At 40.1% G+C, this 26264-nt stretch overlaps 1 protein-coding gene across 1 annotated transcript in view; it reads left to right on the top strand.

The window, feature by feature from the left end:
* Positions 1-26264, top strand: part of LOC124298502 (suppressor of lurcher protein 1) — a 370352-nt gene that overhangs the window by 198908 nt on the left and 145180 nt on the right. The window contains exons 7-8 of the mRNA XM_046750604.1: positions 22411-22625; positions 25096-25173. Of these exons, the coding sequence (XP_046606560.1) occupies positions 22411-22625; positions 25096-25173 (293 nt within the window). The remainder of the gene's footprint in view (positions 1-22410; positions 22626-25095; positions 25174-26264) is intronic.

Raw genomic sequence — 26264 nt, 5'->3', positions numbered from 1 at the left:
GCTGCAGTGAATATTCACTCCGAAAATTTCACTCGCAACAACTGTTTGTGTTTCAGCGTGATATTTTAGCTTGGCTCATATTGTTCGATTCCTATTTCCATTGATATAGTCTTCTAATCACTCGTTCACGCTTCCATTTTGCGATAATATAAATTTGTAGAAGCCGCAAGAATTTCGTGATCCCTTTTTTTTTTTTGTAGTGAATAGACCGATTAATCGCGACTCACTCACCAGAATTACATTCAATTTCTCTAAAATCTTATTGTTTTCGGGCAATGAGTTTATTAACCGGACAAAATTTCTATACAATGATTTTCGAGGATCCAGCGTAGTGATGTAAAAAAATGAAGACTGAATGTGCAGGAGAAAGTGGCGGAATTTTTATCCAGGTGAAATTACTGGGGTAAGTTGAGAAAGGAATCGAGTAGAAAATGAAACAAGCTGAGTAGTTACACGCTATGCAAAAATTAACAATTTTGCAAGGCTCTTCTGCATTCCGAAGGCCAAGTATCGAGACAATGTGATGCAACAATGATAGAAACTGGGGAAGAAAGGTCGAAGAAAGCAGTACAGTAACAATAAATGCCAAGCGAGCAATACCGTCCCCTGTTTAAAATTGCGATAGCTAGAGAGAGGGCGTAGGAAAGAAAAGGATCGAAAGAGGGACGGGCGAAGCGGATTTAAGCAGCATTGTTCTACGGGGAGGGCGGAGATCTGACGTATTATGAACCCATGAATGAAACATAGGCCTTCGCAACGCTGGATTTTACGAACGCCGATAAGTCAAAGGCCTAATGCCTCCGATATTACCTACATAAATCTGTCCACTCCTGATACCGGCTGACGCCGGCCGGCGAATCGGTAGGCTGACCTCACGCTCTTCGCTCGATGAACATGTCAAAACCGCGTGTCGACAAGTCCCGGATCAAGGCGTCATCCGAAATCCACGTTTCGATTTAAATTTTCCCCGGAGAAAATAGCTGAGATCGAATAGGGAGAGATGTCTTCTGGGTAAAAGGGAGTGGAAATTTTTAGAAATTTGATATTTTTAAATTCGCAAACGTTACCGAGATTTTCCCCTTCGTAGAAGGAATAATATCCCACGTCCTGTTGCCGCGAAATGAAATTCCTTTCCTTCGAAATTTTCCGTGCACTTGAGCATGCGGAACTGAAGACAAATGCGACATACCTCAGATCAAACGAAAATTTTTCAGGCACGATCGTAAATGATTTAGAGATTCGCAAATTATGAAATTTCACAACTCCCGTCATCTCTGGAAAAGTTTTGTATCTTTTGTGCTGTAACAGTTGTAACGAATCGGTGAGAATGTCCGATCGATCGGAGATGTAGCAAAGATTACCGAAGGAGAAGAACAAATGAATTCAAATCTGGTTGGTCGTTTTTTCGAGTCTGAATCCACGTGAAATCGGAGAAACCTGCAGAGTCCCCGGCGGAATGAAATTAAGGAAGCTCAATACGGAATTAGACGAGAGTTGGAGGATTTATCAGGGATTAACTCCTGCAGGCTGGTGCAGTTTGACCGGGTTTCAAGGAATGTGTGCGTAAAGAGACTCTGCAGCCGGTAAACCGCGAGGTGGTTCATCCCTTAGCATCACCTGCGCCACCACCAAGTTTCGAGACGAGAAAATAGTGGAAAAAAAAAAACGAACGTACGCAAGCAAACTTCTATCCGGGTTAACTGTACGAAGATCCCGGAGTTTGTTTCCTCGGCGCGAATCGTGCAGCTCTCTCTATATGGACTTTCTCACTGTCGTCAGACTCTGAGCGACGGAGGTATCAAGAACGAGTGTAAAGAGGAGTTGAAATACTTTGCATTAGAACACAATGGGGCCTCGGTCTCGGCTGTCGCCACGTTCGCACAAAGGTTAATCGTTCAAAGTTACCAACTTCATACCGTCAGGGGTTTTAATTGTTGAGGACAATTATTACCTCCGTGAAACTTTGCTCTCGGTTTCCTTCCACTAGTGATTAAATCTTCTAAAACACTTTGCCGACTCGACTGACGTGTCATGATTGTCTTTTGCTATATATATATATTGATCCTCGAAGGAACGCCCGCGTCTTAAAGGATGTGGAAGAATTTCAACAATTTTCCATCGCCGAGCGGGTTCAACGATCGATTTTGATCCAGCTTTTAGCAGTTATTTATTGAACGTTTTCGATATCGTTTCGATATATGTAGTATGTGAAAATTTTTTAACTACACTCGGAAAAGTTTTTCTGCGTAATGAGCAACATTTGCTCCTAGCAACGAAATTTCAGAGTTAATATTCATCAGACCAAACATCGTTTTCTCACAAACAAGAAGTTTATTTGATCTTATAGCGCGCAGAAAATAAAATGTTTTCATATTGTTTAAAAAAAGCTCTGGCACCATAATCTTACAGATTCTGTTGCAATTGCAAAATCGGATTTGCGCAGTAAAATCATTCAGTAATGATTGAAAAATGATCGATTAATTGTCGTGACTAAAAAAATTATCGCCTGATCGTAGTTTATATTGCTACAAAAATTAAGGGCCACATCAAACAACGACAAAGAAATATGCCATTGTGAATTGACAGACTGATTCAACGGTATCAGACCACGCATAATTCGGTTCTACTGATGTTACTGGACACATGCCTGTAGCATCTCCTAATAATTGCTGATCTTACTTCTCTTGCGAGAAAGGATTTTTAACGCGTTACAGACACTATTTTACTATTTCAACAAAAAATTTTGTAGAGTCACGGTATAACATATTATTTAATAGCGATAATTAAGCTGTAGCCTTCATGATTTCCTGAATCTTACTGATCTTTATTCACCGAATAGATTTAGCGGGCTGCATTAAACGATTTAGTTGAATGTACCGGAGTGTATTCAATATTTTGATAATATCACGAAAAATGTATTATTTCATTAAATCGACTAAATTCCAAGTGAGATTTCGTGTTTTGAAATGTATTTCATTGAAATTAATTTGTTCGCGATTTTCAAACAATTGTTTCATTAATGTAACTATTTACAACATAAGATTATGTTTCCACGTGTGAATTTCGTATGAAATGCGTCTACAAATTGATTTTTTTAAATGGGCAAAAAATTTTCTCCTTCAATGTTACTGCGATAAGATTCGATTCCCTGAAAATGCCATCTACTTACATTGTGTTTGAATATCGCAAGAGCCCGAAGGATATATCCGACACAGTTAACACGCAAGGGTGGATGCGTAGTCGTACGGAAAATGCAGCAAAGGAGAGAGCCCTCAGCTTTTTGAGGAAGGAAAATTGTTACGTTAATCCCGTATGTATATGTGTCTGCGTGGCTCGATGTTGAAATTTTCGTTTTGTATACAAATTAGATGATTTCCCAACGGCGCTCGCCTTCTCTATGTACGAAATAAGACCAACCTAGCTGCGATGTAGCAGCCTGCAGGAGTGAGGATCACCTCGGCGAACAATCGGCTGGGGTACAAAAATGCAAAGACCAAAAAGTCGACGGAACGAAATCCCGAATGCCAAACTACCGACAATTGAAAACGTAGAGAGATTATAAATACGAGAAGTTGTCAGGTGGAAAAATAAAAATTGAGAACGCAAAAATGTATAAATAAATCGATACCGACATTTTTTTTCAGAATGGCCAAGATTACGAAGGGCAAAATATTGAATTGCGAAAATACCGAACAGTCAAAAAATCGAATTCACAAATGTTAGAGTCGTGCCTTTGTCGAAGATCTACGAATCCGAATTCACCAATAACGACTGACCAAAGACTCGAAAGGTCGAAATCTCGGAACCCGCTGAAGACAAAATGGCCAAAATGCCGGAAGGTTGGATGACGTCATAAACCCATATATTCTCTGGAACGACACGCGTATCCGATGGCCGGTGTCTGGTGCCATTTAGCACAAGCCCACGTAACCATGACAACCGTATTGCGGCCATTTGGCTTTCTGGCCCTTCTGCATTTTGCAAATCGTGATGTTGCTCCCTCTGAAACTTGATTGTCAACAACTATTTCTTTCAGTTTTACGGCTGTTGGAAGTATTAGCCGCTCTCGATTTTTAATTTCGGAACGTTCATTTTTCCGTATCTCCACATTTTATGCTTTGGTCATCCGGAATGCCGACTGTCCTAAAAATACTTTTTCGGATAAGCAGGCGTTCGGTTAAATGAACATTCGGGAAAACAGTTATTCAACTGGGTGATGTAGCAAAATTCCCAGCTTCGGTACGCTGGTCATTCGTTGTTTTAGAATTTTTATCTCGAAAATTTCGGGTTTTCGACCAATCGACTTTTCGGTCTTTCAGGATTTTGACCCCGACCCAACGATTCGCGTCGTCCAGTGACTTTGCGCCCTTTTGATACATACACGGTACGGAAAACGAAACGCGATCCAGAAAGTAGTAATTTTCAACAATATTGAGCAGAATTCCACCGTGGAATAGCGCTTGCGCGGCTTTCGTTCTCCGATTCAATTTATTTATACTTTCATCTCGACCCTCTGTTCACTAAATTTTTTTATGCCGTTTGAAAGCAAAAGATTCAACTGCAAATACCGCCACGAATTGTTTGCAGCTTGAAACGAGTTTATTGTACGTACATGAGATTTGCATTTTTCCAAGCTTCGTTGTGACTGCTTCCAGGAAATTTTACAAAACTCATTATTACCGACAGGTTCGAGTTTCCCTCGGGCAAGTTGTTGTATGGTCAAACCCACCGCGAAGTCGATGAATGATGTTTACAAAAAATGCAAACCCTCTTTTTTTCACCTTCACACATTCACGGCTACCGGAAAAACCAGTTTGAAAAATATAAATAAACTCGAAATTGAACATTTACATAATTATACTAGTTCGAGAGGCAATTTTAGTCAATTCATCTGTAATATCTCGTTATATATAATATATACGTGTATATAATACATGATTATTTTTAATGCAGGATAACCTGATTTTCGAGTCAGTTTTTCCTAATGACTGTATTTGAGACGTGACAGTGCTAAGAAATATGTGACATGATAGAAATTAGTCAACGAATCGACGAATTTGCACTCTCTGAATATTGCGAAGTTTCGGTGGATTCAAATGTACAAATTGTATCGCATGAATTCTCAACGTTTTTTTTTTTTGTTTTTCGTTGCGACAACAGATTCGTTTATTCTCGGCCCATTTTTTTCATCAACCTATAAATACCTTATCCCCTCTATAAACAATATTTTATCAATGGAGTCAGCTGTTGTACTAAACCGGCGTACAATTTTATGGGCTAACCTGCCTTTAATCTTTGTAATTTAGTGAGCCATTCAGACGAGAGAAATTTTCGGAACAGTACTACGTCAGGTTAGTTTTGGTAACCGTGCAGAGCCGGCCGAATTTTACGTGCCATATGTACGTTATCTTCGTTTTTTGCCCCGTTTTCTTTTTTTTTTTTCGTTCCGAAAACAATAAACTCATTTTGAGGGCGCAGGACGCTAACGTGTTTGGAGAATTTATTCGTATTTCCTCTCCACGTCTCTCGTTTTACTCCTCTAACTTTCTCTGTCTCTCTCTCTCTCTCTCTCTCTCTCTCTCTCTCACTCTCTCTCTCTCTCTTCGAGACTGAAGGATTCTATGAAAACAGCGGTTTCCGTGTAACCATGTGCAGATGTGCCGCCTCCGAACGAGGTGCTAAGAGTAATCCATCTGCCGTTAACGTGGAATGTGAACAGTGGCTCAAGTTATAATGGGTCGACCCTAGCCACAACCGCACTCTGACACCGACGCTAATCGCTTTCATTAGTTTCTGCAGATGGTTTTCCCAGCCATGGAAAAGCGGGCCAATGTACCCGTACATCCTTTTCACACTTAAAACTTTCCAAAAAACTGTACGGCTGAATGGGCCCAACCGAAAAGCCCGGCTTTCAGTCGGACGCTAGGCAAAGATTCCGGTCAGAAGCCGCCCAAAATCGGCGTGCTTGTTTCGCCAGATCGAGAACAAAAACGTATAATTATTATTTATGAAAATATAACCAATCTATTCTGCAATGATTATCAAATCTAAATCACAACTTTACACTTCCGGTGACGTAATCCAGCTTTGTACAGACAGTGAAAAAACCAAATTCATTCTTTATTAGGCAACGCAGAAAAATTAGGTTAACAAGTCGACGCTTATAATTTCTCTCCTGGTAGACGAATCTGAAGCAAGATTAGATCAGATTATTCAAAACTTTTGGTTATTTACACTAAAGTAGGGAAAAAGTATGTGTAGGATATTTTTTTCTTATTGTTAGTCGTTATAGTTATTTCGAGTGATTACTCGATAGGGACCTTTTCAATTACTATCTAATTTCATATGTTTTATTTTTTTTTTTTGCGATTAAAAAAACCGAACTTGATCTCGTTCTTCGAGAAGTAGATCCGAGACTATCTGGATCTTGTCACTTGCGAATTCACGGGTAATGCATAATTTCTATCGCAATTGGGCTGCGACGTCTAAAGCTATTTGTTCTGGTTCGAAAAGAACACCTTTATTTCAAACTGATAGAGACAAAGATCTCTCACGCATCGTGAAGTAGCGCAAGTTGTCAGTGCAGGTGAACATGGTAACAAATAATTCGTGCTGACTGATCATAATTTTTAACGGTTTAGCCTGAAAGATTTTTGCAGATTTTTAAAACCGGTATATAAATATCGTTAAATATTTTACCGTAAATTTATCCCTTACAGTCACGCAATTCAATTTCCTGACGATGCAAAGAGATTCAGGATTTCGCACGAAATATAAAAAAAAATTTCAAAGGAAAAAAGGGTGTCACTATAGTGGCTTTTGTAACTGAAAGGGTTAACCGAAAGAGCAAGATCTGACTGTAAACGTGTTAAATGATTTAATTCTGCAATTTTCAAACTCATCACTGTCTCTGTCTTAAACGTCTGTTTACGATAATACAATTTCAATCCCACCAATTTGACATCGAATTACGAATCTATATTTCGATTAATAGACGATGTCTTATCACGGCGTCGTAAAAGAATGAAGCCGATCATCAAAGCCCTTTTTAATCAAATGGATAATTTATGCTGGATATAACGAGATAATCGAACGGAACGAGCACTATTAACCAAGGATTTTTTTTTCTCGCTCTGTCTTTTCAGCTGTTCAACGAATATGTTTCACAATGCAATGAATAATTCATTCATAATGAAATGAGTGTAATTTATTCCGATATCTCTGTCTGCAGAGTGTTTATTCGAAGGCGTTAATTTTATTTCAAATTATATTAATATTTATACATACATATATATATATATATATATATATAATTATTGTATTAATGAAGTTTGAAATTCAACTCCGTGAATCCAGATGAAATAACGGTTTTCAACGATGGCGCACTTTCAGCATGAATAGAGCTGAAAGGATTTTGTACACAGTGGAAAACCAGATTTGATCCCATATTAATAATTACTTTAACGACGCGTGCATGATTAAGTTACACAATCCAATAATAATCAGATATCGCTTACAAACATAAAACTCAGTGAATCAGTATAGATTCTTGTGTATCAAGTGATTGAAATAACAATCACTCGTATTTTCTGTATTATTAAAAATCACGTAGAGAGTCACGAAAAATCACCATTGTGCGTATTTTTCTTTAGTCCAAAATCCATTTTTGGATTTTGGATTCACGTTTTTTTAGCACATCTTCCCAAGTTATAATCTCTCGAAAAAAATGCCGCACCATGATTTTTCTTTACTTTACTTTCCTAATACCTTACGAATCAACTAAACGTACCGCAAACACTTGACGATGAATATATTTGAATTCAGCATAGAAAAATCTGCGTAAGACAAACCTGGACTCATTATTGCCTGTCAAAAATCAACATTGTAAGACGTGAGACGGTTTCGTTCAATGCAAACAATAAGAGTACGTGAAACAATTGCTGCAATAACAGATTTCGTAACAACTTATCTACTTCCGATTGATTTCTTCTCTCGCGTATTCGACAGGGCATTGCCCAGTTGAGTCTGGGGAAGCTGTAACCCCGGGTTTGAAATGACAAGTCCCTCGGAGGCAATCGATGAGCGTCTGCAGAGGTCAGAGAGAGAGAGAGAATTTCCCGGCTAGTGGTGCCGGATTAGAGGGTGGGAAATGGGCATGAATCATCGAGTCAACCGCGAAATCATACCGCGGGTAGCGAGATCGTAAAGAGGGTTTCCCATTGTCATTCGCGGTCGAAGTCGCGGCCCCGTTAAACGAACATATCGCCCTTTGGTTGTGAAAAAATGCAGGGGAAAAAGAGAGCGGGAAAGAGGGTGGAAAAAGTCCGGGAATAAAGTATGGAATGAAAAAACAATTGGAAAGAGCGATTTTCCATTCGCAGTGTTATACGTGTTCACGTGTCTGTGTGTGTGTGTGTGTGTATTTGTGTGTACGATTGCGTTTGCGTATGAAGGCGTGAAAAACAACGCTTGGAGGAAAAGTAATATAATCAAGACAGTCGGGCGTCAACTGAAAGCGTCAGATAACAAAGAACTTCTCGCTCGTATTTTCCCTGTCAACGATGGATAAGGATCAAAACTTCCACCTCGCGTACGTTGAGGATGAAAATTTTAAAATGAAGAGTAAAATAAAACGCATCAACTACTCGCACGTTTGAGTCGGCGATAATTCAACTCGGAGTGCAGGAATTAAAAGAAAACTGAGTATTTAAACGAACTGTACAGGCTTTATACCGCTACGCTGTCCGTATAATGCTGCACATAGGATTATGACGTGGCATTTATCTGTTTGCATTACCTGCATCGCGATGAGCTTTTTCTTTATCTTCTTTTTTTAAACAAGTGACGAGAGTCGTGGGATTAAAGTGGCCGTGCTTTTTATAACAGACGAGTCTAATGCATAAAGCATGGATTTTATATTGTCTCGAATGCTCGGGTGCTGCTCATTTTTCTGAATACGTGTCACGGAACATTGCGACGGTTGACCGGATGCGGAACTTGTCATGAGATCGCAATTCGTTTTCATCTCCTACGTTGAGACTTGAAAGGAAATGACATCGCCACGTGTCCTTTATTTTCACGTGAAACATGACTGTCATCATCATCGCGTTCAGTGATCACGGAAATTCACGTGTCATTTGGTTTTTCCTCCTTTCCAATTCCACTGTATCAAATCCATCTTGAAACTGATCACGAATCGAAAATTATCGAAGACGCACGATTCTGGACGGAAAATTGATTGTCCGACTTACCGATAGCAGTTTTCACTAATGTCACACCCTCTTATTTGGAGTACCTACCGATGGATTGTAATTTCCTACGAGATTCGACTCCGAAGTTGAAACCTTCCGACGACCAACCACGTGGACATTTTACCGGAGAATAAGGACGGCCCGTTATAGCTCGAGTGGCCGAGAGTTTTCTTGAATAAAAAAATTCCACCTCCCAAGTATGATATTTCATTAAAAAAAATCACGGGCTAAGCAGCTGCGTAGAAGAATTTTTGCTCCCCTTTTTGTTGGCCCGTAAAAAATGTTGAAATAATTCAAACTTGAAGTGCCAAACGGGTCCTCGACGTGGAATTGACTCTCCAAGGGCGGATCATCTTCTCAGCAGTAAAGTTTTGCCCGCATTAGATGGGCATTTATACACTCTGCAATGGGCTCTGCACTTTTCAAACACTTAAGCTTCGCTTAATAGTTAATCCTTAACAAAAAATACATCTCGACTTGTAAGCCGCGTTTATGGTATAACGTTATACTGCCGCAGGTAGTATAAAAGTACTTGAAACTTTGCCCTGGCTGAAAGTCTGCAGCCTCGAGAAGTTGTTATACGTTGGAGCGGATAGATAACCCCGACATTTACTCGTCGAACGTCGTATATGACTCGATGTAAACGGCACGTCGCTATTTACTCAAGTCGCTTAGCCACGGAGAACGCGGACTTCCACATGCCATTCCAAGTCGCCAGTGGACTGACTGTTATTCCCTGCTATTCCAAGCTTGTCGCGGAACGCCGGATGCTCGGCGACACGGACGCGAGATCCTTAATCTTTTTCCATGATTCCGAATTTCCCTACAATTCTCAAATTAGAAGACCCGAAAAATTTGTTTACACGCCATGCAAATTTCGCGAGTTTGGCCCGCCTTCCATCGGCCATTTTTTGGTCGCCAATTTTATTTCACAAGCTTCGACTTCGTTCGAAGGGGCCAATTTTAGATAGCGTCAAATTGGAATTTGGTGCCGACAAAGTGTCTATACTGATTATCCTCGGAATCTTTCAGCGGCGTCATTTCAGATGACTTGATTTATTGCCAAGTGCGGAAAACCGTGAACGAACAACGATCGCACAGCGAGTTAGAAAATTAACCGATTTGATCAATCCCAATTTACCGAGATCGTAACTAAGCTCCATAAAATTATTCGCTCTGTCTGTTGGCGGTATTCTGAAAGCACTGGAGGAATTTGTTGAACAATTTCAATTACCGTATCTTTATGACAAGCTTAGTGCAAATTCGAGTGTTTAGGATAGCGGTCGTATTATTTATCTAACGAGCTTGATAATTTCACGTCGAAATGAAAACACCTTGGACAATATTCGCAAGAATGGATCCGCTCCAGCGCTGTGGTTCTTCTGAACCGTAAGCTGGGTCAAGTGACGTTTCTAAAACTACTTCATCGGGACCCGTGACTCGTCGGGGGAATTTATCAAGGATCATCTCCGATGTCGCGCAAAATACTCAAGATCCTGGTCTGTGAACGTTCGCCCATCCCGACGTTTTCACATGTTCCAACATCGCCTCGGAGGCGTACCAACAATCCATCAATCAATCCGATGACACGCGTAGATGGAATGGCCATAAATATCGAGCCGCGAATAGGTGGTTTTGAGGTAGCAGCGCCGGTTTTTCACCATCGATGCAACGCTGAATCGCAGTTAAAACGCAGGCAATACTTTACTCCGTTAAAGAAGACTTGGCTCATGAAGGCGGATCTGCAGTTCTTTTAAACGCAGCCGACCCTGTTTAACTTATATTTTTAATATGCATCGTTTAAGAATTTTTACGCCGTGTAACCAGCCCGGATTTTTAATATGACAGCAGGCTGCGGTGGGTTTTTGGTGCAGCTGCTGGCTGCAAGGGTCGTTAAGAGTTCACGTTGGTGTAATACGTCCGCTAAGTGATCCGGTGGTAGATGATTAAACGGGACAAGTACCATTACCGACATTCAATTTCAATCTTCGGGAACTCTTCGTCGTTAATCTCCTTTTCCATTCGGCATGAAACTTCTTCGAAACAAAGGGCAGGCAGTGTCCACAGTGTTGAAACTCAACAATTTTCAGCCATATTACTCTCTTCGATATTGGTTCTTATAACTCACCGTGAGAAAGAAAGGAGGAAACACAATTTCGAGAGGCTTATACTCAGGGACTCTCGAGCCTACATCGATCCGGCCGTAAAAAAGTCAATTGACTAAAACCATGGAATTTACATTTCAATTCGACTCCTGCAATCTTTGAAGTCGCTGGTTGAAGAGGGCCTCCGTCGACGGCACTGTACCGCGGATAAAAGTATAGACATCGTAACTCTGTACATGGTGGAGTAGCGACGACGGCGGTGGAGGTTGCTGGTCGAATGAATGAAAGGCAAGCCTTCGCCGGGTAAGGACGAAGGGCAAGTACGAAGAACTGGAGAAAGGGGCGAAGGAGGTGGTGGCTGAGAAATGCCTCGATATATCAGCGCTAAGCTGCTCTGTCAGACGCACTCAGATATTATCCTGAATATGGTTGATGGATGCGGAGAAACTCTTCTCCCCGTGGTGGAAACCCTCGTCAATATATGTATATTATAAATATACACGCTTGCTTATTGTTCGGTCAAGATCCAGAATTCGGTTCTCGATTAACCTCCGGAGCTTTTTATCAGCGCGAGCAGCAACGGATGTAGGCACACCTACACGTACGCCTTCGAACTCGGAAATTCAATTATAACTTGGAGTTGTGCGGGTGCATCGATTTCTTTTTCCGCGGCTCAACCAGAGATATGAACTTGAACATTTCGTTGAAAACTCTGCCAGGCTGTCACCGATAACTTCCATTGCTCATTTTCCGCTGAAATAAACTTCCTGACCTTCTTCGTACGGACTGAAAATCACCATCCCGACGACAAAAGCCTTGCAGCTTTCGGAAAGGAAGCTGCGGGACTGCAGGGAATGTAATTTGGAATTATCAGGGTTGACTAAGCTGGTCAAATAGAGGTTCTTTTTATGGGACCCTCAAAGCGACAAAATTGGAAACAGTCGTGACTGTATGCATTCCAACAAGAACAAAATAGTTCTTGCCCCCATTCAGACATTCGCATACAGTGGGTTACGTGCTTGCCAACTCAAGCCCACAGGCAGCGAAACTTATTTGCTGCTCTCAAAGTTACACAGAGGCTAGATTAATCCGTTCCATACTGGTACTTTCACGTGCTGATTCAGACTTTCATTCCTCTCGCAGCGGTTCTCTTTGCATTCGGGTATCTGACCGCCCTTTATTCAAAGTGTCAGAGACCCTAAAAAGCTCTAAACTGCCAAGTTGTGGTGTCTCGTAATTTCTTCAACTTCTTCGATGAAACTTATTCGACCGCGTATGGTACGTATCGATGATAAGACTAAATGGTATATCAGGTCCATTTCTGCTTCGATTACCGCGTTCCAAACGCGACTCTCAATATCAAAGAGCCGGTACGTATCCAGCTTCCGTAGCAACTTTCAACCGCGACTTTATGACTCTCTAAAACTCTCCGAAGCTCGAAGAACCTTCCTGAAAGTACGACAACTAGCAGAGCACGCTAAGCACTTTCTATCGGGTACATGAGATCATAGAGTTCAAACTCGTTCATCTTTAAAGACCAGCCTGGAAGTTTCTTGCGGTTTTGTTTTTTCCTTCTTCTCAAACACAATTCATGGGACGCGGTTTAGTTCACCTCCCTTCTCTCTCCCACAAAAGTTTATCAACCGGAAGCTGTATGGAATAAAAAAAAAAAAAAATAAAGTAAAAGAAAACAGGAATAAAAAAAAACCACCTACGGTTAATATCGACTACTGTTTCTTCGAGTTAAGGGCTGTACTCTTCTCTACATTCAGTCTTACTTCGAATCTTATAGTCCGTCTTAGAGTATCTCGTTCTATCTCTCTGACTTGGGACAGCCCTCTAATGAGGCTGGCTCTCCTAATTGGCAAACCCTCTTAGAAGTCAGAACTTGGACAGCTGCTACTGCTACCCTAGGTTAAGGCTTGAGAAACGGAAGCGGAAGTGCAAGCAGATATTTATTTGGCTCCCGCACTCTGATGAGAGATCGTTTTAGGTTAGAAACTCCGAATAGTTACTTTTCAAATTGATCCACGATTTTCCTATCACGCTTCCATACTTCTTTCGCCAACTAATTACCGCTCAGTTCAGTAATTTGGCATTAGCGGATGTATCATATACACCTGATACTATTTCCAGTTTTGCTGATTTTGGGAATCCAAAAACTAGACTAGATGGTTTACTTATTTTCCCTTCTCCTTGACTGAAAGTGCGATGTTTTCATTTTCGAATTAAAGAAATTTCGAATTGACAAATCGGTAAGCGATTCGTGCAGCATTGGGGAAGAACTAAAATGACGGATAGTGCTTTTTATTTACGGAAGCATCTGATTCAGTCGCTTTTTCACCCCTTTGCGAGGTACAGCGTTCGTTCCTTGAACCGCATAGCACCCCGAAGAGCATTCACTTTTCCTCTCTCGACGAATGATTACCGCTAAATGCTCTCCGGTAAGTTCCTTGTACCACTTTCCGGATGGTATTAATGAAATACTGAACTCATCCTTACATTTTTCTGTGAAAAATTACTTCAGACTATCCTCAACTAATTCGCACAGTGTATACATATAGCTGGCTGCTAAGAGTTTCTGTAATCGAGTTTTTATGTAAGTGGACCCAGAAAATTCTGAAACCCACTATTTCTCTGTCTCTCTCTCTCTCTCTCTCTCTCTCTCTCTCTCTCTCTCTCTCTCTCTCTCTTCAATGGGATTTCACTTAAATTAGGGACACTATGAAATAATGTTAACCACAAATTATTTATCGGGAACAAATGCCAGGATCATGAACAGAGTCGCAATAGAAATCATCCCTCCATTCGCGCCGGGTGAAAGTTATTCGTTTATTCGTTCCACGAATTATATCCCACTGCTGCTCGACTGTCTTTGGCTGTAAATGTGTTACTCCCAATTGATTATCACTCCACAGTTTTAATTGATTGGCTGGAATCGCGCAACATGATTCAGAAACAAGAAACTACCATTGCAGGGTGAAATATCAAAGAGTTCTAAAGTACCAAGGATCCCTCTCTGCTACTGGACTGAACAAAGTATCCCTCCGTATCATTCTCATTCTCTCTCTCTCTCTCTCTCTCTCTCTCTCTCTCTCTCTCTCTCTCTCTCTCTCTCTCTCTCTCTCTATCGTTCTCCGGGTGTCTTTCTTCCTCTTCATCGCTCTCCGCCTCATGTTCTACACTACATCACCGGCCATTCTCATCCATTATTACAGACCGATAGTACAACACGAACTGTGAGATCAATTCCAGAGTATAATCTGTTTCGCTTCGCGGTTAGAGTCGACCATTTTTTAAACACCTGAAAATGGAAGAATCGAATTAGCGTAATGTAGCGATCTCATTGCGCGGCAAAAGGTGTAATGTGTTCGAAGATGATGATGAATTTGAATAGATGGGAAACTGGGATTGCCCGAGAACAGACAGAATTCTACAGCTACGTCGCAGACGAGTCGGTAATACGAGTGACTAGGCAGTGCTGGGTGCAGGGCAAGGGATTAACGTGGCTGCGAGAATAGATTACATTAATATATAACAAGCCACCTGGGTTTTAATAACGAGGCTATACCGTGAAACGAAAGTAGGCACCAACGTGCCCACCCGCCTTCCGTCGTATACCAAAGCACTATTACATGATTTCCATAATCTAGGGTTGGCTCTGTCTTCTCCGGGTCCCAAAAATGCAAAATACATTTCCAAGCAAAATTGCACGCACCGCTCTGCTCTACGCCTCTTGCGGCGGCTATTCACATGAAAATTACAACATATCAGATATTTTTTAACACCTTTTCTTGTAGTATCGATCGATGACTCGTTATCGGCGATTGACGAATGTATCCTCCTCGGTTATACACCATGGACACGTAAATACTGTGACCATTGTGACCATCGGTGTTAGGGTTCCCCAGGATGGCTATGGGGCAGTTAATGTCTAGATTTCCTTGGCACGTTCATCGACCAAACCCACGTTCAGTGGTTTAATTTACCCGTAGCAGTGTAGCGGTGCACTTTACGAACGATTTCCAGATGCACTATAAACGCTGGAACCATAAATCTTCAGGGATCCGATACGTGACCAAGAGATCGAGAGTTTAGAACAGCTGATTCGAGATACAAGAAGCAAGAGTTGCAACACTGTAGAGCTTGGCAGGACACGGGGAATGGGGGAAAGGAGAAAGAGGATCGGTGGTCGCCGCGAAGGAAGTTGGTGCGAGAAGAGAGGAAGGTTAGAGTGTGAGCCAGGGTGTAAATTTCCATTGTTTTCTCTTGAAAAGAGGTGCAGGGATCCAGCCTTTGTAAACTCTGCCGACGTTTAAGTACTTACCATCTCCTTGCGGTTCCTAACTTTCTTTTATAACTTTCATTATTTCACGGACCACGAATATACCTTGGCTACTAAAAAAAGAAGAAAGATATAATAATCATAATAGTAAGAAAGGAGCGAACCCAACAAACGGACGCCCTTTCATTTTAACCTACCTCTGCGACATGCGACACTGGGAAAATTTTAAGTCAAAATATTCCTCACTTGAAAAAGTCATGCTTCATCTCATTTTTATACGTTATATCACCACGGCCATTCTTTTTATTACTTTCTTTCTATAACCGACTTATTCAATCACCATATCATCAACGTTTTTAACCGGTATAAAACTTGCGGATTTGTAGAATTGATTTATCATTTGTTTTAAGAAGAAGCGGAAGAAAAGAAATAACGAGACGTAGAATAACCGTGCTCGCCTAGGAAGAACACTCGACGTACTTTGTTGAATAAAATAACAATCATTGTATTTCGACGGAATTTACTACGCGTTTGCCCTCAGATATTCCGACAAGTAAAACCGAGAGAATTCGAGTCCATCGGGTAATTTATTTTCAAATAAAAATTTAGATGAGCTTTATTTCATCAAGCTTCCATCCGCTCCCTCGGAACATCTTCTTTCAAGTGGCCTTACGAAACGGTACGTCGGTTAATTCAAAAAATGATGAGGGGGAAAAATTGCAAAGAAATATGGAAATTGAGAGGAAAATTTTTACTCATATAATTTTAATCGCAGTATAGTACCAAGGGGTGTACATAATTTGAGCAGGAGTTTTCATTCAAGAATTCCTCTCGGACTTGGGATAACAAGTTCGGTCGGTTATTTGCCTGAGTCGGTGCAAGGGGAAATTCCGAATTCACCAATGGTTTCTATACACGAGACACCAGCTGCATCGAGGCTAGTCGCGTTGGTTTAAAGATTCGCCGTTAGCTTCGATAGCGTCACATCCCTGGTTCATTTGAATATCAACTAAAAGTTACCGGGTCTAGAATCGAGTTTCAAATGAAGATTACCCGCGATTCCATTCGCTACTGTACAACGCCGGCCATAAGCTGACGGCATTTTCCTTCACCGTTTAATGACTGCAGTGCAGGTATCGTTACATGAACCCCGGTTTTTAGTGCGGTCTTTTAGTTTCTGGTCCGATATTCCGCGCCTCCTATCTGTCTCTAAACCCTGAGGCAATCTCGCAAATGCACCGGCACGTCCTTCCGTCCTTCTGTTGGTCCTTTACCACGGGTCTTAGAAAAGGAGGAATTCTGTACAGGCATCTGCCCCTTCGTAAATTTTCGACAATACCCATGCCATGCGATCGGACCTGTAAGCTTTGAAGATTAAACTCAACAATAGTACCAAATTATACGATACGATTTCTCCTTGGCGTGATAGAGCAAGGCTTCATATTCGCTTCAAACCGATATTCACGACGTGCCAAATTTTGACAAGTCTTAAATTCATGGTGCTTATTGCTCACTGATTTCAGGTTTGAGGTGTAAGATAGTGAATCTAAACAGAAAAACGAAAGCTTGAATATTTGTTGCTCCAAGCTTTCGGATTAAAAATAACGTTCCTTAGGCTGGAAGAATCGCGATAATTATTTTGCATGATTTTTCGGGCTGCTCTGGTAAAGAATGCGAAAAACAGGGTTTAAGCCCACCACCTTGGTCTCGCCAATTTGAATTTCGCAATCCTCGAAGAGTAGAATTCGTGACGAACAGGTCAAAAAACTCACGGAAACGTCTCTTCTGATAAAAAAGAAGTCCGCGATCGCGTTTCTCGATAAAGAGCTGAACGGGCTTGACTTGAAACCTGAAGAAAACGATCACCCGGCAAGCGAGTAATCGCCGATCGAGCTGCGAACCTATTCGATGACGAAAGGACGGGCACTCGTAACGAGACCTCTGTAACTCAAAATGAGTAATTCATAAGATAACAGTCGTGTAAATCTCACTTTACGATGTCGAGTCTAGCCTGGAATTATCGAGGGGGAGATTCCCGGCCGATGGTTGGGCGCGAATGGGAAGTTGGAGGAACCGGAGACGGGGCGATGTCGGAGATATCAAATCGGCAAAGTCCAGCTAAGAACGAACAGCATCCTCTTACGTGTCTTGACCGTAATACACTAACCTGTTCCTGGGAGGCTCTCGGCGGCGTAAAACTCCACTCTTATAAATGGACAGAACTCGTCTCGAGCGGACCGATATAACGAAGAGGAGGAAACTCTTAACTAGTTAGTACAGTTATCGTGAAAGCTCGTATAACTCGGCAGCACGGAGTTTCACCTAAGAGGCATGGTATAGGTGTATTATTACAGTTTTACCGGCGATATGAAGTGGCGGATTAATGAGCTTACACCCTCGCAGTAAAACTAATCTTTTCGAGACGACCAAGGGTAAATAAAATTCCGATCGTAAAGGAATAGTGGAAAACATGGAGCTTGCGAAAAGAGACGGTTAACAGTTGCGAATTTCAACAGACTGAATGTCAGAGAGAAAGAAGAAAAGAGAATTCATGAGAGGAAGGAGGAGGTAGATGGATAGATATGTAGGTAGATTTTATTAATCCACAGCAATACTGAATAAGGATATCCTTCTTTGCTTTACAAAAAAGTAGCATGTAAGGCAAACAGATAACTTTAAAAAAGTGATGCTTAACCTAAGAGCGAGTGCAAAAAAGTTAACGAATAAACGAAATTACATCAAATTAGAAAACCATGAGAAAAAAAAAGAGAAAGAGGGCAATATTGATATTGAAAATTAATCCAATCAATTGAATTATATACATGCATTATTATATATATACACACACCTGTCGTTTAAATCTGTTCAGCAATACCTTTATATCTTATCTGTGATTTATAGGTAAAACGTCACGAATGCCTGTTGTAGATATAACTAATGACTTTGCACCCTTTGCAAACTGAACAACGATTAATCACTGTCGTTTGCCGTGCAGAGGACTGTATGGTTTATACCTACGCGATAGTTTAAAAAGAAACTTTCATCCTCCCGCAGCCACCGTCGCGTTACCCCGTCGATGATCCCTTTCTCCGCGTCGATTAAGGGGATCCGATTGTTCCTTGGACTTCCAGAATATATTACAACTGTTACTCGGATGGATTTTTATAACCATTGATCTATTTTTCTACGGGCTTACTTGAATGTTTTTCAAATTTTTATCGATTTTACGCGGAAAGAAGACTTGTAAACTTGTGTTTACTTTCATTTTGTATAGGTTTCTTTCTCCCATAAAATATACCGAATCGAAAGAAGAAATTTGCAAAATCTTTTAGAAGAATTCATTGAGAATTCAAAAGATCGGATGTATAACCAAAGATCAATGAAAACAAGCCGTAGAAACAGTATTTTTTCAATTCAAATCAGTTCAATTATTGGTTAAAAAACAATATCGAGTATTATCGAAACTTTTTATCGGCTGTGCTTTCTTTTTGTCACAAAATAACTTTTGTATGCATGAGTTTAAAGCGAACCGCTATGTTTGTTTCGGATTTTGTTTATCACTTTTCGAAATCACATGATAAAATTGAATTTAGAAATTGAAAATAAAATTACCACCGTACAATCGTATAGTAAAATTTTCGAGGACTTCAGTTTCCGAGTAATTAAAACTTAAAATCTAAATCTAAAGTTAGCATTAAACTCTAACAGCACGTTAAAAATATGCCACCGATTGTTGAGAAAAATGACCTACAAGCCGACAAAGAATGCAGCATGCGTGTAATTATTTATACACCACGTTGCCTTATTATGCCATACTCTCTGTCGCTTGTGTTTTCTCTACCGCTCTGTGAAAGCGAGTGATATTTTTCCATCGAATGCACTCGCGTTATAAAAATAAATGGCAGAAGTATCCGATGTGCTTGTGGGAACAAAGGTTTCTATCCTTGTACGGAAGCGAGGTAAAAATCGTTCACGATTTATAATGCAGTGTTATTATTGTTTATAATTATTGCATTGAAGGCCGTTTGTTTGTGCAGCGTGTATCTGCAGTTGTCTTATTGTTCACATCTCTTATTATTCCTATGCATAATTAATATACACGATGTACCACCGAATGGTAGCCTGTGAAGGTGTTTTCATTAAATCGGATTGTCGGCTCATTTTTCATTTGCTATGCCAAAAGAACGTTTTCAACAGCGTAAGAAACGCGCTCTGTTTCTCATCACATCCACGCGGTGGTATTCGGTTCGGATTTTCACCCACCCTTGCCATGGGGAGCAGCCCTTAAATGTAAGGATTTATATCCTACCAGGACTACGTGATATCCGGTAGACGTGTGTTTTACATCAGCCACTTATCACGGGCGCGAGAGCGAAACGTTTTACGGAGTAGTTTCTTTTTTTTTATCAATTTATATACACCTAGAGCGAAGCGAGTGTTAATTTTTAATCGTAGATATATTTTGCCCGGATTCTAGTTCATACAACATTTTTTTTCATCGTTATTCATTCAATTATTCAGCTAACGGGGATGTGTTTAAATACAGACGAGATGTGACGTGAAGTAATGGAATGAGAAAAATACCCACGATTGTGTGTTTCAATGCCAAGTTTACAAGTGTATGATATACAAGATGCAGAGGTGAAGAAATTCGCTTAAAAACTGTGAACGTACCAAGACCAGACCGACCGTCAATTTGCGGGTGACGCAATTTTAATGGCCAAAGTTCTACACCTTACTTAAAGCGAAAGTGTTGGGGGAAAATTATTATGGAAAAAAGTTGAATGCAAATTTCGTTTTCAAAACTGAATTTTGAGTATAAAGTTTCTGCTTCGACCTTTCGTGAAGTTGTGTAGAAAAAAAAAAAGAAAAAAAAAAAACAAACAAAAACAACAAAATAAAACAGTACTTCCACAACTTAGGTTTATTATAATTTCGCCTCTATTAATACAAGACAATTAATTTCATTCTGGAATCAGTAACTTCTGAATTTTCTTGAATTCTCCGTGGGTTGGAAATGTATTGTAATTTGGAAGCCCGGAAATTCGTAATTTGGAAGCCCGGAAATTCAGTCCACTAAAATTGTTGCATACATTTGCAAAATAAAGGCTGATATACTTTTCAAATAAAGAATAATGCAGCAAAATTAACGAATAAAATAATTTAGCAAAAATGTGCATCAGGTCACGCGCATCGAAATTGGGAAACGATTTATCTCTACGGGAATGCGGCAGGTGGTGATATTCAGCCAAACAAACGCGTGCATTTGGTTAATCCCTTTAATTGCACTATATGTAATAAGTACAATAAACAGCAACCCTTCGCGTAAGCTCGGCATTTGAGCGTGCCAAAATGGAATTAGATAACGTGAACGTTTAATTGAAACGCCGTAGGCGCGCGTGTTGGTAATACGTGTTACGACAGAAGGAATTTATAGGAACCGTTTCGAAACTTTATAACCGACACGTGGAGAAAATTTGACCTGCAAATTTTATTTCCGCAGTGAATTTTAGTTCGTTTTTTTTTTCCTTGTGTTTTAGACACCCGGTGTTGTTCAGATGCATTTTTTGTGCATTTTGTTCGTCGACACTTCAGCAAAGGAAAACAAATTTTGTCAGTAATTAATTATCCCGTATTACAATTTGCAGCGAAATTTGAATCGATAACATACAGTGTGAATGAAAAAGCAGTAAGAATGTTTTTAGAGGATCCTGTTATGTTCTTAATTTTATACACTATAAGGTTTTATTTGGGATTTTTCGATGTGTTATACTTTATATTAAAGTTTGAGCAAGTGCAATTTATAGAATGAGATTAAATTTACTAAAGCAAAGACATCTCAGAAGCGGGATGATGAAAAGAAGGCGATATAATGTATGAGATCTCTAATTCCAGTGTGATTTGTATGTTAATATAATGTTGTTACATGTGAAGAATCGATTAGTAGTGTAAAAGAGGTCGCTCAATAAATTTAGTTGAAAAGATATTGTAAATTTAAAATTGTATAAACATAAAATGATTCGAAACAGGAAACAAATTACAAACAAATAGGCGATTCGTAATGGGATATAATTATATATGAAAACGGTGGCTTACAGCCTCAGACGTAATTCTTGGCGACTGATTATTTGTAATTTTAATTCTGATTCACGGAAAACAGTGATTTCATTAAATTCTAGGATATAAATGACTCGTCGACTCACATTAAGATAACAGGTTCTTTGAGAACTCGCAGCGAAGTTGACGGCATAAATTGCACGGCTCAAACAATGTGACGTCCGTTAGATTGAATTACAGATGATACGAGGATCGATGGTTAAGACAAGCCTCTTGTTCAGTTGCGCGATACGGAAAAGCCTGGCATGGTACAGAAATCCGAGTCAAAGTTCAATCGAAATAAAACCAAGCGAAGCAAGCGATCCGAGCGAAGCGCTAATTGCTATGATACAAACAGAATAAATGTTAAAAAAAAAAAAAACACCAAGTTTACAGAGGATGTCTGATATGATTAACCTACTCCTTGCGGGCGAGATAAAATTTGTATCGCTGATAATTTGTGATGCATGAATTCAAATGATGCATGTGACTAACGAGTCTGCGTATACTGGTCAGGATCTTAGGCCGTTTCGCCTAAATCCAATTGAGAATCGACGAAAATACGGTGATCAGCCGGGGTAGCGCAAATAAAATAGAGGATAACACGTGACTCAGGTATACGGATTTCAGTTCTAAGTTGTGGAATTCACATTTTTTTTTTTTTTTTTTGCAGCTGCATCAACAGGGCAGACTTGATAAGAGTCCACGACGGAAGAGGTACGACCGCACCATCAATAGCCGTGCTCTGCAACCATGGTGCCGAAATTGAGGTCCTCAGCACCGGCGCTGATCTCTACGTCGAGTTCGTCGCGAATTCAGACTGGCCTGGTCAAGGCTTCAAAGCAATATTCCAGTTCCAACCCTTGGACGACTCGCCGCCTTCTCTTGGTAAGTTAAGTAATTGAAAAATTCAAAATTCTTCAATAAAGCCTGCTCGGTGGGCAGAGGAGAGATTTACAAAATTCAATGGGTTATCATTTTTGATATGCAATGAACATGCGTTCGGCATTGCTCTGCAGGAACGAAGCTCTACGGGCAAATCGAGGCAATCTAATAACAAACTCGACACGCCTTGCGGAGGAAATATTATATACTCACCTCATACATTTTTGCCTGAATATTTTCTGTCAAAGGGGGAAAAAAAAAGTCGCCTGGGGATTAACTGCAAACCGAAGTCTTTTCTCGGCTGGGTAAATTTATATTTCTTTTCGTTATTCAGGGGGTTGAAAAGGAGATCGGTTGTTTTTTTTTCTTTTCTTTTCTTTTCTTTTACATCCAAGACACCTGTCCGCGAGTTGTTCATCTTCGAGATTGAAAATATTCGACGAAGCATTCGCGAAGATTTTAATCAAGTGCAATTTCAAGCACCTTGAAAATCGTGCGTGCAAGGTGTTCCGATTTTACGTGAGCCGATTGTTCTGTTCTTGTTTTTCTTTTTTTTTTCTTTTTTCTTCGTTTTTCGCTCAGTCACCTTGAGCGATGTGCACGAATTAGTTTACGATCTACAACTCGGGGGAGAACACACGTCTTGAAAGGGAACTTTGGCCCTTTCGGGAGACTGATCTCTCTCTGGGGATTTTTTTTACTCTCGACCCAGTCTTGTATTAGAGTTGCTTTGCGTAATAGAATACGGGTGTCTAGACCTTCTCCCTTTGGACTAGCCTGTTCAGAAGTTGACTGAACGGACGTTCAGAGACAGAAGATACATTTCACCGCCATTTCATAGTCGTTTGTTTTCTTGTCACATCGTAATATTTGGTCATTTGTGTTTTACTGGTCCATGTTTTTTTATTTTTTTTTTATATTCTTTGAGCGAAACTTCAAGCTAATACGAAGTTATCAGTGGTACAATGACCGGAACTCTTTTATTCTTTTAAAGTGAACCAACGAAACCAGATCATCAAATGATATTATCAGCGATGTTTAAAAACAATCACAAGTCCAGATTTCCATTGTCAAGTCAATGATTGGAAAGTAATTTTGAGGAGGTAAAAATGAATTTGTTCGATTATAATTTTATTTCCTATTATTTTCAAATCAACTTTTACGAACCTCTATGTTATAATCATATCCAACAAATTTTGAAATGGGCAATAACAATCACACGATTTCTTTTCCAAAAGGTTAAAAGAATACTTTAACTGATCTTTCACATAATATACTATTCATACACAAAATAATAATCGTTGTCAGCTTTCGTATCTGGAATGAGTTTGTGGTCTGGTTAGCGACGTTGTGTCAGTAAAGCGAAGCTCCGTGTCGAAAGCTCGATTAGGAGTAGCGCAAGGGGGATGAAACTCGAATGGTAAGACAGCCTTGCAGATACCTGCCGAGCTTGAAAGCTACCGGAAATTTTCCGCTGAGTTTCCCGTCGGTATACGATAATCTCAGGAAAAGCGGGGTCGATCAGAAAACCTCGAGTCTTGTATCGACTGCCGTATTTTCTCACGACAATTTCACTTATCCTTGGAAAGGAAAACTTCCTTTTTCATTATCATCAGCACCAATTGTGACACAATCTCGTGATTGAAAATTTCCTCACTATCAAGAAATTATCAAGGCTGCAACTCAGTCTTAAATAAGTAAAAGGTAAAGAGTAATAAACAAAAGAATTGCCGGATAGCTAGTAAATTTGTATGAAATTAATGCGTGGAAAAAATTTGACAATCGATGTTTTCAGTTCACGGTTACATGATTGGGAAATAATGGTCATGGTCTTCACACTTCAGAATGTAATTTATTTTAATTCGCCTTGGCATTTGACTAAAAATTATTCTAGTAAAAAATACTCGTGAATGAGAGGCTTTCAGCTACTCAAAGTACTCTGACAACGAAACGGCAAAGTTCTTCATATTACCATTGCTGATGTGTCGAGAAAAAACCAGTCTACATATTTTGTTTGTATAATATTGAAAAGCGATGTGACTCTGACGATGAGACACAGAAAATTTTTCCGGTTTTCACTTCCTGAGAAAGAAAGTACGGACAGTTTGTTCAAAAAATGTAGAATATAATATACTACAGTCAGTTTAGCGTTGTGACTGAAAGAATTTCTAATTCAGAGGGTGCGATATATTCCGCGTGTAAACGAGCGGGAGAACGTGAAAAAAGAAAAAGAAAAATAAAAAAGCAAAGAGGAACGTAGAGGGGGCGGCGATGGGGGAAAGGAAAAAAAGATTTTTCGATGAAAAATACTTTGAAACGGGAGGTAGAAATAAATCAAAAGAGACAAGAGAGGGGTGGAGGTGAGACCCTTACATTAAGCCAGATTAGCCAGGTTTGTGCCTGCGAGACAATTCCCGGCAGTAATTATAATGGCCCTGTATTTTCCGTTGGTAATTACAATAATGTGTTACAGAGGTGGACAAGGTCGCCCCTGGGGCTGTCACTGGGACTCCAAGGTACTCGGTCATTGGACCGGCTGTCAGTGCAACGAGTAAGTACAACGCTAGTACATTGGAACCAACATGTTTTCCACGCCCCATATATTTCCGACTTTTTCATTCTCGCTCTCTATTTTGTTTCTTGCTTATTTGCTCATTTTTTCTCCCCGTTTTTACTCCCCGGAGTATATTACGTGTTCGTAGGTACCAAAAGCTTTTAAAACTACCCGCACACTCGCTTTTTTCGCTGCCGGATTTGTATAATCTATAATACCGACCTTCATACCTGTGCATATTTGCCTCTGTGTCACGTATGAATACATATGAATTACACACGTTTGAATTGGCGAAAATGAGAAATTTTCTCGCTTGGCGACACGCCGGCTGAAGCGTTTATTGTTGGGTAGAAAGATAATAAGGATTCTTATTCTCAGTCGGAGACAAAAAATAGAAGCGATGAAAAAGATTGATGCTACTATCCAACGTCTTAACATTTCTCTGATAGTTTGCACGATTTCGTGATAACGTCAACGCAGTTTCGTGTTAATTGACGGAGGAAATTGCCAGGGATTTACTCTTCCATAGACACCTCGATTTGGTATTTTGTCTTACAGACGAGTCTATCACCCTCTAAATCAGGTTAAGACTCGCCAACGGGTTCCCTTGCAATATCGTAAAATGTTCCAAAATTTTCTAAAATTTTCCGACTTTTAAAACGGACGATCTTACGAATTCAAGTGAAATCCGACACGATCCTGTGACACTCTAAGTAATAAGAATCGCGTGAAGTATAATGTTGAAATTCCTGAAACTCAATGAACAGAGACATTGCAGAATGATCAACTTCTCATTCCTCAACGAATATCCGACATTGTTAACGTCAAAACTAAACATGGGAAATCAATATGAAATTAATCACAATGAATAATGGCTGTCACCGAGCGATCGTCAAATTGACCATTGACCGACGCTAAGGTGATCGACCTTACAGTTACAATCAAAAAACCATCGTCCGATGTCGGTGAACTTTTCCCAATATAAATCGGTTCGTATACGAGATTTGGAAATTCAAAGAAAAGTTGTAAAATAAAAATTCTCGTACAGTCTTAAGTACTATATATATATATATATACGCATGCACGCA

Source organism: Neodiprion virginianus, chromosome 1 (genome assembly GCF_021901495.1).
Source record: "Neodiprion virginianus isolate iyNeoVirg1 chromosome 1, iyNeoVirg1.1, whole genome shotgun sequence".
Classification (NCBI taxonomy): Eukaryota; Metazoa; Arthropoda; class Insecta; order Hymenoptera; family Diprionidae; genus Neodiprion; species Neodiprion virginianus.
Note: the sequence above shows the minus strand (reverse complement) of the source record. Positions and strands in the feature narration are given on the sequence as shown.